The sequence below is a fragment of the Panulirus ornatus genome, chromosome 22, assembly GCF_036320965.1.
Source record: "Panulirus ornatus isolate Po-2019 chromosome 22, ASM3632096v1, whole genome shotgun sequence".
NCBI classification, from domain to species: Eukaryota; Metazoa; Arthropoda; class Malacostraca; order Decapoda; family Palinuridae; genus Panulirus; species Panulirus ornatus.
The window spans coordinates 4,237,567-4,252,437 of NC_092245.1; the positions used below are offsets into that span (position 1 = coordinate 4,237,567).

The 14,871-nt window shown below is 41.6% G+C and overlaps 1 protein-coding gene across 5 annotated transcripts in view; it reads left to right on the forward strand.

Annotated features, from left to right (window-relative positions):
* LOC139756501 (uncharacterized) overlaps window positions 1–14,871 on the forward strand; it is a 192,685-nt gene that overhangs the window by 105,577 nt on the left and 72,237 nt on the right. For all 5 annotated transcript variants that reach the window (XM_071675945.1, XM_071675944.1, XM_071675943.1 and 2 more), the window contains one exon: window positions 12,819–13,023. In XM_071675945.1, coding sequence (XP_071532046.1) covers window positions 12,819–13,023 — 205 coding nt within the window. The remainder of the gene's footprint in view (window positions 1–12,818; window positions 13,024–14,871) is intronic.

A 14,871-nucleotide genomic window follows, 5' to 3' on the forward strand; every position in this document is an offset into this window, starting at 1 on the left:
ATTGAAGTGCTAGCTTTAGTACTAAGGAGCTGCCACTATCTCTCCTGATATCCATGTGGGTTGTATCTTTAAAATACCTCTCTGGTTTGTGGGTGCCCACCAATTACTACCCTTAAGTAATATTTACATGGGAAAATAATAATGGTACTGTTTCATACATCAGAATGATATGCTCATTTTTTTTTATTTGTAGATTTATGGTCAATATATACTTCCCTTATTATCATGCCAATAATCATTCTTTCAAAATAAGACCTAGTTTATCAAAATTGATGCACATTTTCTTGAAAACTGAATTTGGTAGGCTTGCACTTCCTATATGTAACATCTCATGTACAAGCATTTTTTTTAATCTTATCTTCTCCAGATTGAGAGGGTAAGTTTAGCATGCATATAGCAGGACACAGTGTCAGTACATTACCATGGCTATGCTGTAAATTTCATGTACATCTCCCCTTGCTACATTTTAAAGAAATGAAAATAATCCTCCACTAATGAAATTACAGTTTTACCCATACTTTTATTTATATACTTACTCCAGTATCTGAAAATGGTAAATAGGCATTGGTGATATGTTTTTAAGAGTAGCTGGATTTCCTGTGTTATGTCATAGTGGCTTTCGCAGGACTGGACAGCAAGCATATTTCAAGTGCTATCTACTTAAATGTAAAAAATCAATTGATTTGCACAAGTTTATTTAATTTTCCCCTTTTTTATTCTACAAGAGAGAATCTTTCGTTCTTACAAGTTTTCTTTTGTGAATGTATTGAGGTTCTTTTATTTTATGTATTTTTTTTTTTTTGTCACAAATCCTGTCCACTTATTTTTTTGCATATGACACTTTAGATGATAGTATACATGCCTAGCAGTTGGGCTTTTATTACTAAAGAAATCTTGGCATATCACTAGGACTGTTATATTATTTATTATTATTATTATTATTATTATTATTTTGCTTTGTCACTGTCTCTCGCGTTTGCAAGGTAGCGCAAGGAAACAGACAAAAGAATTGGCCCAACCCACCCCCATACACATGTATATACATACACGTCCACACACGCAAATATACATACCTATACATCTCAATGTACACATATATATACACGCACAGATACATACATATATACCCATGCACACAATTCACACTGTCTACCTTTATTCATTCCCATCGCCACCTCGCCACACATGGACTACCATCCCCCTCCCCCCTCATGTGTGTGAGGTAGCGCTAGGAAAAGATAACAAAGGCCCCATTCGTTCACACTCAGTCTCTAGCTGTCATGCAATAATGCCCGAAACCACAGGTCCCTTTCCGCATCCAGGCCCCACAGAACTTTCCATGGTTTACCTCAGACGCTTCACATGCCCTGATTCAATCCACTGACAGCACGTCAACCCCAGTATACCACATCGATCCAATTCACTCTATTCCTTGCCCGTCTATTACCCTCCTGCATGTTCAGGCCCCGATCACACAAAATCTTTTTCACTCCATCTTTCCACCTCCAATTTGGTCTCCCACTTCTCCACATTCCCTCCACCTCCGACACATATATCCTCTTGGTCAATCTTTCCTCACTCATTCTCTCCATGTGCCCAAACCATTTCAAAACACCCTCTTCTGCTCTCTCAACCACGCTCTTTTTATTTCCACACATCTCTCTTATCCTTACATTACTTACTCGATCAAACCACCTCACACCACACATTGTCCTCAAACATCTCATTTCCAGCACATCCATCCTCCTGTGCACAACTCTATCCATAGCCCATGCCTCGCAACCATACAACATTGTTGGAACGACTATTCATTCAAACATACCCATTTTTGCTTTCCGAGATGATGTTCTCGACTTCCACACATTCTTCAAGGCTCCCAGGATTTTCGCCCCCTCCCCCACCCTATGATTCACTTCCGCTTCCATGGTTCCATCCGCTGCCAGATCCACTCCCAGATATCTAAAACACTTTACTTCCTCCAGTTTTTCTCCATTCAAACTTACCTCCCAATTGACTTGACCCTCAACCGTACTGTACCTAATAACCTTGCTCTTATTCACATTTACTCTAAACTTTCTTCTTTCACACACTTTACCAAACTCAGTCACCAGCTTCTGCGGTTTCTCACATGAATCAGCCACCAGCGCTGTATCATCAGCGAACAACAACTTACTCACTTCCCAAGCTCTCTCATCCCCAACAGACTTCATACTTGCCCCTCTTTCCAAAACTCTTGCATTCACCTCCCTAACAACCCCATCTATAAACAAATTAAACAACCATGGAGACATCACACACCCCTGCCGCAAACCTACATTCACTGAGAACCAATCACTTTCCTCTCTTCCTACACGTACACATGCCTTACATCCTCGATAAAAACTTTTCACTGCTTCTTACAACTTGCCTCCCACACCATATATTCTTAATACCTTCCACAGAGTATCTCTATCAACTCTATCATATGCCTTCTCCAGATCCATAAATGCTACATACAAATCCATTTGCTTTTCTAAGTATTTCTCACATACATTCTTCAAAGCAAACACCTGATCCACACATCCTCTACCACTTCTGAAACCACACTGCTCTTCCCCAATCTGATGCTCTGTACATGCCTTCACCCTCTCAATCAATACCATCCCATATAATTTACCAGGAATACTCAACAAACTTATACCTCTGTAATTTGAGCACTCACTCTTTTCCCCTTTGCCTTTGTACAATGGCACTATGCATGCATTCCACCAATCCTCAGGCACCTCACCATGAGTCATACATATATTAGATAACCTTCCCAACCAGTCAACAATACAGTCACCCCCTTATTTAATAGATTCCACTGCAATACCATCCAAACCCGCTGCCTTTCTGGCTTTCATCTTCCGCAAAGCTTTTACTACCTCTTCTCTGTTTACCAAATCATTTTCCCTAACCCTCTCACTTTGCACACCACCTCGACCAAAACACCCTATATCTGCCACTCTATCATCAAACACATTCAACAAACCTTCAAAATACTCATTCCATCTTCTCACATCACCACTACTTGTTATCACCTCCCCATTAGTGCCCTTCACTGAAGTTCCCATTTGCTCCCTTGTCTTACGCAATTTATTTACCTCCTTCCAGAACATCTTTTTATTCTCCCTAAAATTTAATGATACTCTCTCACCCCAACTCTCATTTGCCCTCTTTTTCACCTCTTGCACCTTTCTCTTGACCTCCTGTCTCTTTCTTTTATACATCTCCCACTCAATTGCATTTTTTCCCTGCAAAAATCGTCCAAATTCCTCTCTCTTCTCTTTCACTAATAATCTTACTTCTTCATCCCACCACTCACTACCCTTTCTAATCAACCCACCTCCCACGCTTCTCATGCCACAAGCATCTTTTGCGCACTCCATCACTGCTTCCCTAAATACATCCCATTCCTCCCCCACTCCCCTTACTTCCATTGTTCTCACCTTTTTCCATTCTGTACTCAGTCTCTCCTGGTACTTCCTCACACAAGTCTCCTTCCCAAGCTCACTTACTCTCACCACCCTCTTCACCCCAACATTCACTCTTCTTTTCTGAAAACCCATACAAATCTTCACCTTAGCCCCCACAAGATAATGATCATTTATTTATTATTTTTTTTTTTTTTATTATACTTTGTCGCTGTCTCCCGCGTTTGCGAGGTAGCGCAAGGAAACAGACGAAAGAAATGGCCCAACCCCCCCCATACACATGTATATACATACGTCCACACACGCAAATATACATACCTACACAGCTTTCCATGGCTTACCCCAGACGCTTCACATGCCTTGATTCAATCCACTGACAGCACGTCAACCCCGGTATACCACATCACTCCAATTCACTCTATTCCTTGCCCTCCTTTCACCCTCCTGCATGTTCAGGCCCCGATCACACAAAATCTTTTTCACTCCATCTTTCCACCTCCAATTTGGTCTCCCTCTTCTCCTTGTTCCCTCCACCTCCGACACATATATCCTCTTGGTCAATCTTTCCTCACTCATCCTCTCCATGTGCCCAAACCACTTCAAAACACCCTCTTCTGCTCTCTCAACCACGCTCTTTTTATTTCCACACATCTCTCTTACCCTTACGTTACTCACTCGATCAAACCACCTCACACCACACATTGTCCTCAAACATCTCATTTCCAGCACATCCATCCTCCTGCGCACAACTCTATCCATAGCCCACGCCTCGCAACCATACAACATTGTTGGAACCACTATTCCTTCATACATACCCATTTTTGCTTTCCGAGATAATGTTCTCGACTTCCACACATTCTTCAAGGCCCCCAGAATTTTCGCCCCCTCCCCCACCCTATGATCCACTTCCGCTTCCATGGTTCCATCCGCTGCCAGATCCACTCCCAGATATCTAAAACACTTCACTTCCTCCAGTTTTTCTCCATTCAAACTCACCTCCCAATTGACTTGACCCTCAACCCTACTGTACCTAATAACCTTGCTCTTATTCACATTTACTCTTAACTTTCTTCTTCCATACACTTTACCAACCTCAGTCACCAGCTTCTGCAGTTTCTCGCATGAATCAGCCACCAGCGCTGTATCATCAGCGAACAACAACTGACTCACTTCCCAAGCTCTCTCATCCCCAACAGACTTCATACTTGCCCCTCTTTCCAGACTCTTGCATTTACCTCCCTAACAACCCCATCCATAAACAAATTAAACAACCATGGAGACATCACACACCCCTGCCGCAAACCTACATTCACTGAGAACCAATCACTTTCCTCTCTTCCTACACGTACACATGCCTTACATCCTCGATAAAAACTTTTCACTGCTTCTAACAACTTGCCTCCCACACCATATATTCTTAATACCTTCCACAGAGCATCTCTATCAACTCTATCATATGCCTTCTCCAGATCCATAAATGCTACATACAAATCCATTTGCTTTTCTAAGTATTTCTCACATACATTCTTCAAAGCAAACACCTGATCCACACATCCTCTACCACTTCTGAAACCACACTGCTCTTCCCCAATCTGATGCTCTGTACATGCCTTCACCCTCTCAATCAATACCCTCCCATATAATTTACCAGGAATACTCAACAAACTTATACCTCTGTAATTTGAGCACTCACTCTTATCCCCTTTGCCTTTGTACAATGGCACTATGCACGCATTCCGCCAATCCTCAGGCACCTCACCATGAGTCATACATACATTAAATAACCTTACCAACCAGTCAACAATACAGTCACCCCCTTTTTTAATAAATTCCACTGCAATACCATCCAAACCTGCTGCCTTGCCGGCTTTCATCTTCCGCAAAGCTTTTTTTATTATTTTATTATATTATTATACTTTGTCGCTGTCCCTTGCATTAGTGAGGTAGTGCAAGGAAACAGATGGAAGAATGGCCCAACCTACCCACATTCACATGTATATACATAAATGCCCACACACGTACATATGCATACCTATACATTTCAACGTATATATACATATACATACACAGACATATACATATATACACATGTACATATTCATACTTGCTCCCTTCATCCATTCCCATCGGCACCCCACCACACATGAAATGGCACCCCCCTCCCCCATGCATGTGCAATGTAGCGCTAGGAAAAGACAACAAAGGCCACATTCGTTCACACACAGTCTCTAGCTGTCATGTGTAATGCACCGAAACCACTGCTCCCTTTCCTTATCCAGGCCCCATGAAACTTTCCATGGTTTAACCCAGATGCTTCATATGCCCTGGTTCTATCCATTGACAGCATGTCGACCCCGGTATACCACATCGTTCCAGTTTACTCTATTCCTTGCACGCCATTTACCCTCCTGTATTTTCATTCTTTCCATGTGACCAAGCCATTTCAATACACCCTCTTCTGCTCTCTCAACCACACTCTTTTTGTTACCACAAATCTCTCTTACCCTTTCATTACTTTCTTGATCAAACCACCTCACACCACATATTGTCCTCAAACTTCTCATTTCCAACACATCCACCCACCTCTGCACAACCCTACCTATAGCCCATGCCTCACAACCATATAACTTTGTTGGAACCTCTGTTTCTTCAAACATACCCATTTTTGCTCTCCGAGATAACGTTCTCACCTTCCGCACATTAATCAACGCTCCCAGAACCTTTGCCCCCCTCCCCCACAGGGTGGGGGAGGGGGCAAAGGTTTCATGGTTTCATCCACTGCTAAATCCACTCACAGGTATCTAAAACACTTCACTTCCTCCAGTTTTTCTACATGCAAACTTTCCTCTCAGTTTACTTGTCCCTCAACCCTACTGAACTTAATAACCTTGCTCTTATTCACATTTACTCTCAGCTTTCTTCTTTCTCACACCTTACTGAACTCAGTCACCAGCTTCTGCAGTTTCTCACCCGAATCAGTCATCAACACTGTATCATCAGCGAACAGCAACTGCTCTTTTCCCAAGCCTTCTCTCTCATCCACAACAGGCTGCATACTTGCTCCTCTCTCCAAAACTCTTGCATTCACCTTCCTGCACTTCACCATGAGCCATACATACATTGAATATTCTCACCAACCAGTCAACAACAGTCACCCCCTTTTTCAATAAATTCTACAGCAGTACAATCCAAACCTGCTGCCTTGCCAGCTTTCATCTTCTGCAGAACTTTCACTGCCTCTTCTCTGTTTACCAAACTGCTCTCCCTGACCCTCTCACTTTGCACACCACCTCAACCAAAACACCCTATATATGCCACTCTATCATCAAACGCATTCAACAAACCTTCAAAATACTTCATTTCCTCACTTCACCACTACTTGTTATTACCTCCCCATTATCCCTCTTCACCAATGTTCCCATTTGTTCTCTTGTGTTATGCACTTTCTTTACCTCCTTCCAAAACATCTTTTTATTCTCCCTGAAATTTAACAATATTCTCTCACCCCATCTCTTATTTGCCCTCTTTTTCACCTCTTGAACCTTTCTCTTGACCTTCTGCCGCATTCTTTTGTACATCTTCCGTTCATTTGCACTATTTTCCTGCAAAAGTCATCCAAATGCCTCTCTCTTCTCTTTCACTAACAATCTTACTTCTTCATCCTACCACTCTCTACCCTTTCTAATCTGCCCATCTCCCACCTTTCTCATGCCACAGGCATCTGTTACTCAAGCCATCACTGCTTCCCGTAATACATCCCATTCCTCCCCCACTCCCCTTACGTCATTTGCTCTCACCTTTTCTATTCTGCTCTCAATCTCTTCTGGTACTTCCTCACACACGTCTCCTTTCCAAGCTCACTTACTCTTACCACTCTCTTCACCCCAACATTCTCTCTTCTTTTCTGAAAACCTCTACAAATCTTCACCTTCGCCTCCACAAGATGATGATCAGGCATCCCTCCAGTAGCCCCTCTTGGCACATTAACTTCCAAAAGTCTCTCTTTCATGCGCCTATCACTTAACACGTAATCCAATAATGTTCTTTGGCCATCTCTCCTACTTACATATGTATACTTATGTATATTTCTCTCTTTAAACCAGGTATTCCTGGTCACCAGTCCTTTTTCAGCACATAAATCTACAAGCTCTTCATCATTTCCATTTACAACACTGAACACCCCATTTACACTGATTATACCCTCAACTGCCTCATTACTCACCTTTGCATTCAAATCGCCCATCACTATAACCTGGTCTAGTGCATCAAAGCTGCTAACACACTCACTCAGCTGCTCCCAAAACACTTGCCTCTCATTATCTTTCTTCTTATGACCAGGTGCATAGGCACCAATAATCACCCATCTCGTGTTGGTATCCCACTTCTCATTCCCTCCACCTGACACATATATCCTCTTTGTCAATATTTCCTCACACATTCTCTCCATGTGACCAAGCCATTTCAAAACACCCTCTTCTGCTCTCTCAACCATACTCTTTTTATTACCACACATCTCTCTTACCCTTTCATTACATACTCAATCAAACCGCCTCATACCACATATTATCCTCAAACATTTAATTTCCAGCACATCTACCCTCCTCCGCACAATTCTATCTATAGCCCATGCCTCACAACCATATAACATTGTTGGAACCACTATTCCTTTAAACATAATCATTTTTGCTTTCCAAGATAACGCTCTGGACTTCCACACATTTTTCAATGCTCCCAGAACTTTCGCCCCCTCCCCAACCTTGTGATTTACTTCCACTTCCATTGTTCCATCTGCTGCCAATCCACTCCCAGATATTTAAAACACTTCACTTCCTCCAGTTTTTCTCCATTCAAACTTACCTCCCAATTGACTTGTCCCTCAACCCTACTGTACCTAATAACCTTGCTCTTATTCATATTTATTGTCAGTTTTCTTTATTCACACACTTTACCAAACTCAGTCACAAGCTTCTGCAGTTTCTCACGTGAATCAGCCACCAGCGCTGTATCATCAGCGAACAACAACTGACTCACTTCCTAAGCTCTCTCATCCACAACAGACTGCTCACTTGCCCCTCTTTCCAAAACTCTTGCATTCACCTCCCTAACAACTCCATCCATAAACAAATTAAAACAACCATGGAGACATCACGCAACCCTGCCGCAAACCAACATTTACTGAGAACCAGTCACTTACCTCTCTTCCTTCATGTACACATGCCTTACATCTTCGATAAAAACTTTTCACTGATTCTAACAACTTACCTCCCACACCATATATTCTTAATACCTTCCACAGAGCATCTCTATCAACTCTATCATATGCCTTCTCCAGATCCATAAATGCTACATACAAATCCATTTGCTTTTCTAAGTATTTCTCACATACATTCTTCAAAGCAAAAACCTGATCCACACATCCTTTACCACTTCTGAAACCACACTGCTCTTCCCCAATCTGATGCTCTGTACATGCCTTCACCCTCTCAATCAATACTCTCCCATACAATTTCCCAGGAATACTCAACAGATTTATACCACTGTAATTTGAGCACTCACTTTTATCCTCTTTGCCTTTGTACAATGGCACTATGCAAGTATTCTGCCAATCCTCAGGCACTCACCATGAGTCATACATACATTGAATAACCTTACCAACTAGTCAACAATACAGTCACCCCCTTTTTTAATAAATTCCACTGCAATACCATCCAAACCTGCTGCCTTGCCGGCTTTCATCTCCCGCAAAGCTTTTACTACCTCTTCTCTGTTTACCAAATCATTTTCCCTAACCCTCTCACTTTGCACACCACCTCGACCAAAACACCCTATATCTGCCACTCTATCATCAAACACATTCAACAAACCTTCAAAATACTCACTCCATCTCCCTGTCACATCACCACTACTTGTTATCACCTCCCCATTAGTGCCCTTCATTGAAGTTCCCATTTGTTCCCTTGTCTTACGCACTTTATTTACCTCATTCCAAAACATCTTTTTATTATCCCTAAAATTTAATGATACTCTCTCACCCCAACTCTTATTTGCTCTCTTTTTCACCTCTTGCACCTTTGTCTTGACCTCCTGCCTCTTTCTTTTATACATCTCCCAGTCATTTGCATTATTTCCCTGCAAAAATTGTCCAAATGCCTCTCTCTTCTCTTTCACTAATAATCTTACTTCTTCATCCCACCACTCACTACCCTTTCTAATCAACCCACCTCCCACGCTTCTCATGCCACGAGTATCTTTTGCACAAGCCATCACTGCTTCCCTAAATACATCTCATTCCTCCCCCACTCCCTTTACATTCTTTGTTCTCACCTTTTTCCATTCTGTACTCAGTCTCTCTTGGTACTTTCTCACACGTCTCCTTCCCAAGCTCACTTACTCTGACCTCTCTCTTCACCCCAACATTCTCTCTTCTTTTCTGAAAACCTCTAGAAATCTTCACCTTCGCCTCCACAAGATAATGATCAGACATCCCTCCAGTTGCACCTCTCAGCACATTAGCATCCAAAAGTCTCTCTTTCGTGAGCCTATCAATTAACACGTAATCCAGTAATGCTCTCTGGCCATCTCTCCTACTTACATATGTATACTTATGTATATCTCTCTTTTTGAATTGATTTTTTTTTTTTTTTGCCGCTGTCTCCCGCGTTTGCGAGGTAGCGCAAGGAAACAGACGGAAGAAATGGCCCAACCCACCCCCATACACATGTATATACATATGTCCACACACGCAAATATACATACCTACACAGCTTTCCATGGTTTACCCCAGACGCTTCATATGCCCTGATTCAATCCACTGACAACACGTCAACCCCGGTATACCACATCGATCCAATTCACTCTATTCCTTGCCCTCCTTTCACCCTCCTGCATGTTCAGGCCCCGATCACACAAAATCTTTTTCACTCCATCTTTCCACCTCCAATTTGGTTTCCCACTTCTCCTCGTTCCCTCCATCTCCGACACATATATCCTCTTGGTCAATCTTTCCTCACTCATTTTCTCCATGTGCCAAAACCATTTCAAAACACCCTCTTCTGCTCTCTCAACCATGCTCTTTTTATTTCCACACATCTCTCTTACCCTTACGTTACTTACTTGATCAAACCACCTCACACCACACATTGTCCTCAAACATCTCATTTCCAGCACATCCATCCTCCTGCGCACAACTCTATCCATAGCCCACGTCTCGCAACCATACAACATTGTTGGAACCACTATTCCTTCAAACATACCCATTTTTGCTTTCCGAGATAATGTTCTCGACTTCCACACATTCTTCAAGGCTCCCAGGATTTTTGCCCCCTCCCCCACCCTATGATCCACTTCCGCTTCCATGGTTCCATCCGCTTCCAGATCCACTCCCAGATATCTAAAACACTTTACTTCCTCCAGTTTTTCTCCATTCAAACTTACCTCCCAGTTGACTTGCCCCTCAACCCTACTGTACCTAATTACCTTGCTCTTATTCACATTTACTCATAACTTTCTTCTTTCACACACTTTACCAAACTCAGTCACCAGCTTCTGCAGATTCTCACATGAATCAGCCACCAGCGCTGTATCATCAGTGAACAACAACTGACTCACTTCCCAAGCTCTCTCATCCCCAACAGACTTCATACTTGCCCCTCTTTCCAAAACTCTTGCATTCACCTCCCTAACAACCCCATTCATAAACAAATTAAACAACCATGGAGACATCACACACCCCTGCCACAAACCTACATTCTCTGAGAACTAATCACTTTCCTCTCTTCCTACACATACACATGCCTTACATCCTCGATAAAAACTTTTCACTGCTTCTAACAACTTGCCTCCCACACCATATATTCTTAATACCTTCCACAGAGCATCTCTATCAACTCTATCATATGCCTTCTCCAGATCCATAAATGCTACATACAAATCCATTTGCTTTTCTAAGTATTTCTCGCATACATTCTTCAAAGCAAACACCTGATCCACACATCCTCTACCACTTCTGAAACCACACTGCTCTTCCCCAATCTGATTCTCTGTACATGCCTTCACCCTCTCAATCAATACCCTCCCATATAATTTACCAGGAATACTCAACAAACTTATACCTCTGTAATTTGAGCACTCACTCTTATCCCCTTTGCCTTTGTACAATGGCACTATGCACGCATTCCGCCAATCCTCAGGCACCTCACCATGAGTCATACATACATTAAATAACCTTACCAACCAGTCAACAATACAGTCACCCCCTTTTTTTAATAAATTCCACTGCAATACCATCCAAACCTGCTGCCTTGCCGGCTTTCATCTTCCGCAAAGCTTTCACTACCTCTTCTCTGTTTACCAAATCATTTTCCCTAACCCTCTCACTTTGCACACCACCTCGACCAAAACACCCTATATCTGCCACTCTATCATCAAACACATTCAACAAACCTTCAAAATACTCACTCCATCTCCTTCTCACATCACCACTACTTGTTATCACCTCCCCATTTGCGCTCTTTACTGAAGTTCCCATTTGCTCCCTTGTCTTACGCACTTTATTTACCTCCTTCCAGAACATCTTTTTATTCTCCCTAAAATTTAATGATATTCTCTCACCCCAACTCTCATTTGCCCTCTTTTTCACCTCTTGCACCTTTCTCTTGACCTCCTGTCTCTTTCTTTTATACTTCTCCCACTCAATTGCATTTTTTCCCTGCAAAAATCGTCCAAATTCCTCTCTCTTCTCTTTCACTAATAATCTTACTTCTTCATCCCACCACTCACTACCCTTCCTAATCAACCCACCTCCCACTCTTCTCATGCCACAAGCATCTTTTGCGCACTCCATCACTGATTCCCTAAATACATCCCATTCCTCCCCCACTCCCCTTACTTCCATTGTTCTCACCTTTTTCCATTCTGTACTCAGTCTCTCCTGGTACTTCCTCACACAAGTCTCCTTCCCAAGCTCACTTACTCTCACCACCCTCTTCACCCCAACATTCACTCTTCTTTTCTGAAAACCCATACAAATCTTCACCTTCGCCTCCACAAGATAATGATCAGACATCCCTCCAGTTGCACCTCTCAGCACATTAACATCCAAAAGTCTCTCTTTGAATTGATATCGCCCTTTAATCTTTTGTTGTAGTGACTTTTCTTTAATGTGTATTCTTCATACTCAACTTATATGTTAATTTAATTAGATTCTTATTGTTTGTCATGTTCAACTTCTATATTAGTTTAATTAAATTCATATTATTCTTCATACTCATCTTGTATTTTGATTTAATGAAATTCCTTTTTTTTTTGTATTCTGTCCATATATTAGTAATCACAAGTTTTATCAACAATTTTGTTACAAATTTACAGATCAAGGGGTAACAAAGCTTGAAGATTGGCATGTGTTCTTCTTTGTACATGCTGACCACATCGGGAGATCACCAAATCTGCCTATAACTATACAGTTAGCACCATTCAAGAATGTATCTTACAGTGTTTCACTCGTCAAGTGTGTGGATGATCGGTGCCAACAGTGGACCAGCATTACTTCCATTATCGTAAATGAATCTGAAATGTAGCGTTTCTTTTCATTCATTGTTATGTTCAGGGATTTGCTATTTTGGGATTTCATAGTATATGAATTTTTATTGAATTGACTTACAAAAGATATCCTATGAGATGATGGAAAAAGAATGGTACCCATTTACTTCTTGCATGTCAAGAATACAACTAACAGAGATGGAACTGGGGATGCTGGAAATCTTTCTTTCCCACAGTGACTTTCTTCAAGTAGGATGAAAAAAGGAGCTGAGTGAGGATTTTTCCTTGAAGGTTCCTGGTTTTACCTCTCTAAGGCAGGAAAAGTTGTATGAAAATTAGAATTTTGAAATAATATGCTGTAAAGTCCCATTCTAACATACTTATTGGGAGTGAGGGTTGTCTGGGTGTAGTCAAATTGGTTTACACCATGAAATGGTCCCTGGAGCTACCTTGCTGATGCAGGAAACAGTGATTAAGTGTAATAGATAATAGATATGATAAATAATTAAGAAATGTAATGGAAACTTACCTTATTCCTCTGATGATAATTGCAGGTCACCCCAAGGTCAAAGATGTTTGGGGAATAGCAATGACTACTCTAATTCAGAGGGAAATAGCTTCAGGGTAACCCTGAGTCCCCAGAATCACCTTTTGTTGGGAAATGGGGCATGCAAGTTGCTTATCATGAGCATGCTCATAATACTCAATCATTTTCAGTTTTTCAGCAGTACTGAGCTGTTTCCTGAACCTCATAGGATGTTTAACACTGATAGCACTTTTATCTGCATCATTAAGTACAAAAAAGGTAGGCCATTTTACCACAAGAAATGTTTCATGTGTGAGGACACGGGCACTGAGTTAATTCAAACATTGACGAAGCACTCACTTGTCTCAAACTGATGGGTAATGACCAAGCTAGGTCTTGTTTCATCGTAAAATTTCTACTGATTATCTTTGTCGGTGTTCAAGTACAAAAAAAAAAAAAGTATCTATTAAACTATGGTAAATGAGTATAAAAGTACATGTATGAGAGCAAAGAGAACTTTCTTAGTGGGTTAAGAAAAAAAGTGCACCGATTGATGCACATCAGGTTGTCACATGTTCTCCTGATGCCTAGCATCCCACCCTGAGGATCAGGAACTAATGGACTATTCCATTATGCTGTGTCCCAAAGTCGGTGTGATTGCCCTTTACATAAGTGGAGTAAGTTTGCATTGTATTGGACTGTTACTGAAATTTCTTTTAGATCCTAAACTTGGTGTGATGGGGTCCAGAGGGTTTGGAAGCCAAATTCCAATATATTGAAGTTAGAGTGGAATTTTATTGTGTTTAATGAATCTTACATTCAACCTCATTTAAACCTTCGTCAAATCTGTGCCACACATTTTTGTTTTGCACTATGAGCTTAGTAGTCGAGGACTTTTAGCCCCTCTTATTGACTTAGTGGTTTTGCAATATAATCTTATTTATATTTTATGTGCATTTACATTGTCAGTTTGTCCTGCAAGCAGTGAGATGACTCTATGACATTTATGGGGTTAGGACTTTCTAACACCTTGTGTAAATGGAGTAGCATTGATAGCTTTCCCTACCCAACTCTACCTATGTTAATTACATCTCATTCTTTTCTGACCTGCCGTCCCCTTTAGTCGCCTTCTATGACACGCGGGGTATGCATAGGAAGTATTCTTTCTCCCCACTCATTCCCACATGTCGTAGAAGGCAACTAAAGAGGACAGGAGGGGGCAGGGGGGCTGCTAGAAACCCTCCCCTCCTTGTATCTTAACTTTCTAAAGGGGAAACAGAAGAAGGAGTCATGCAGGGAGTGCTTATCCTCCTCGAAGGCTCAGATTGGGGTGTCTAAATGTGTGTGGATATAACC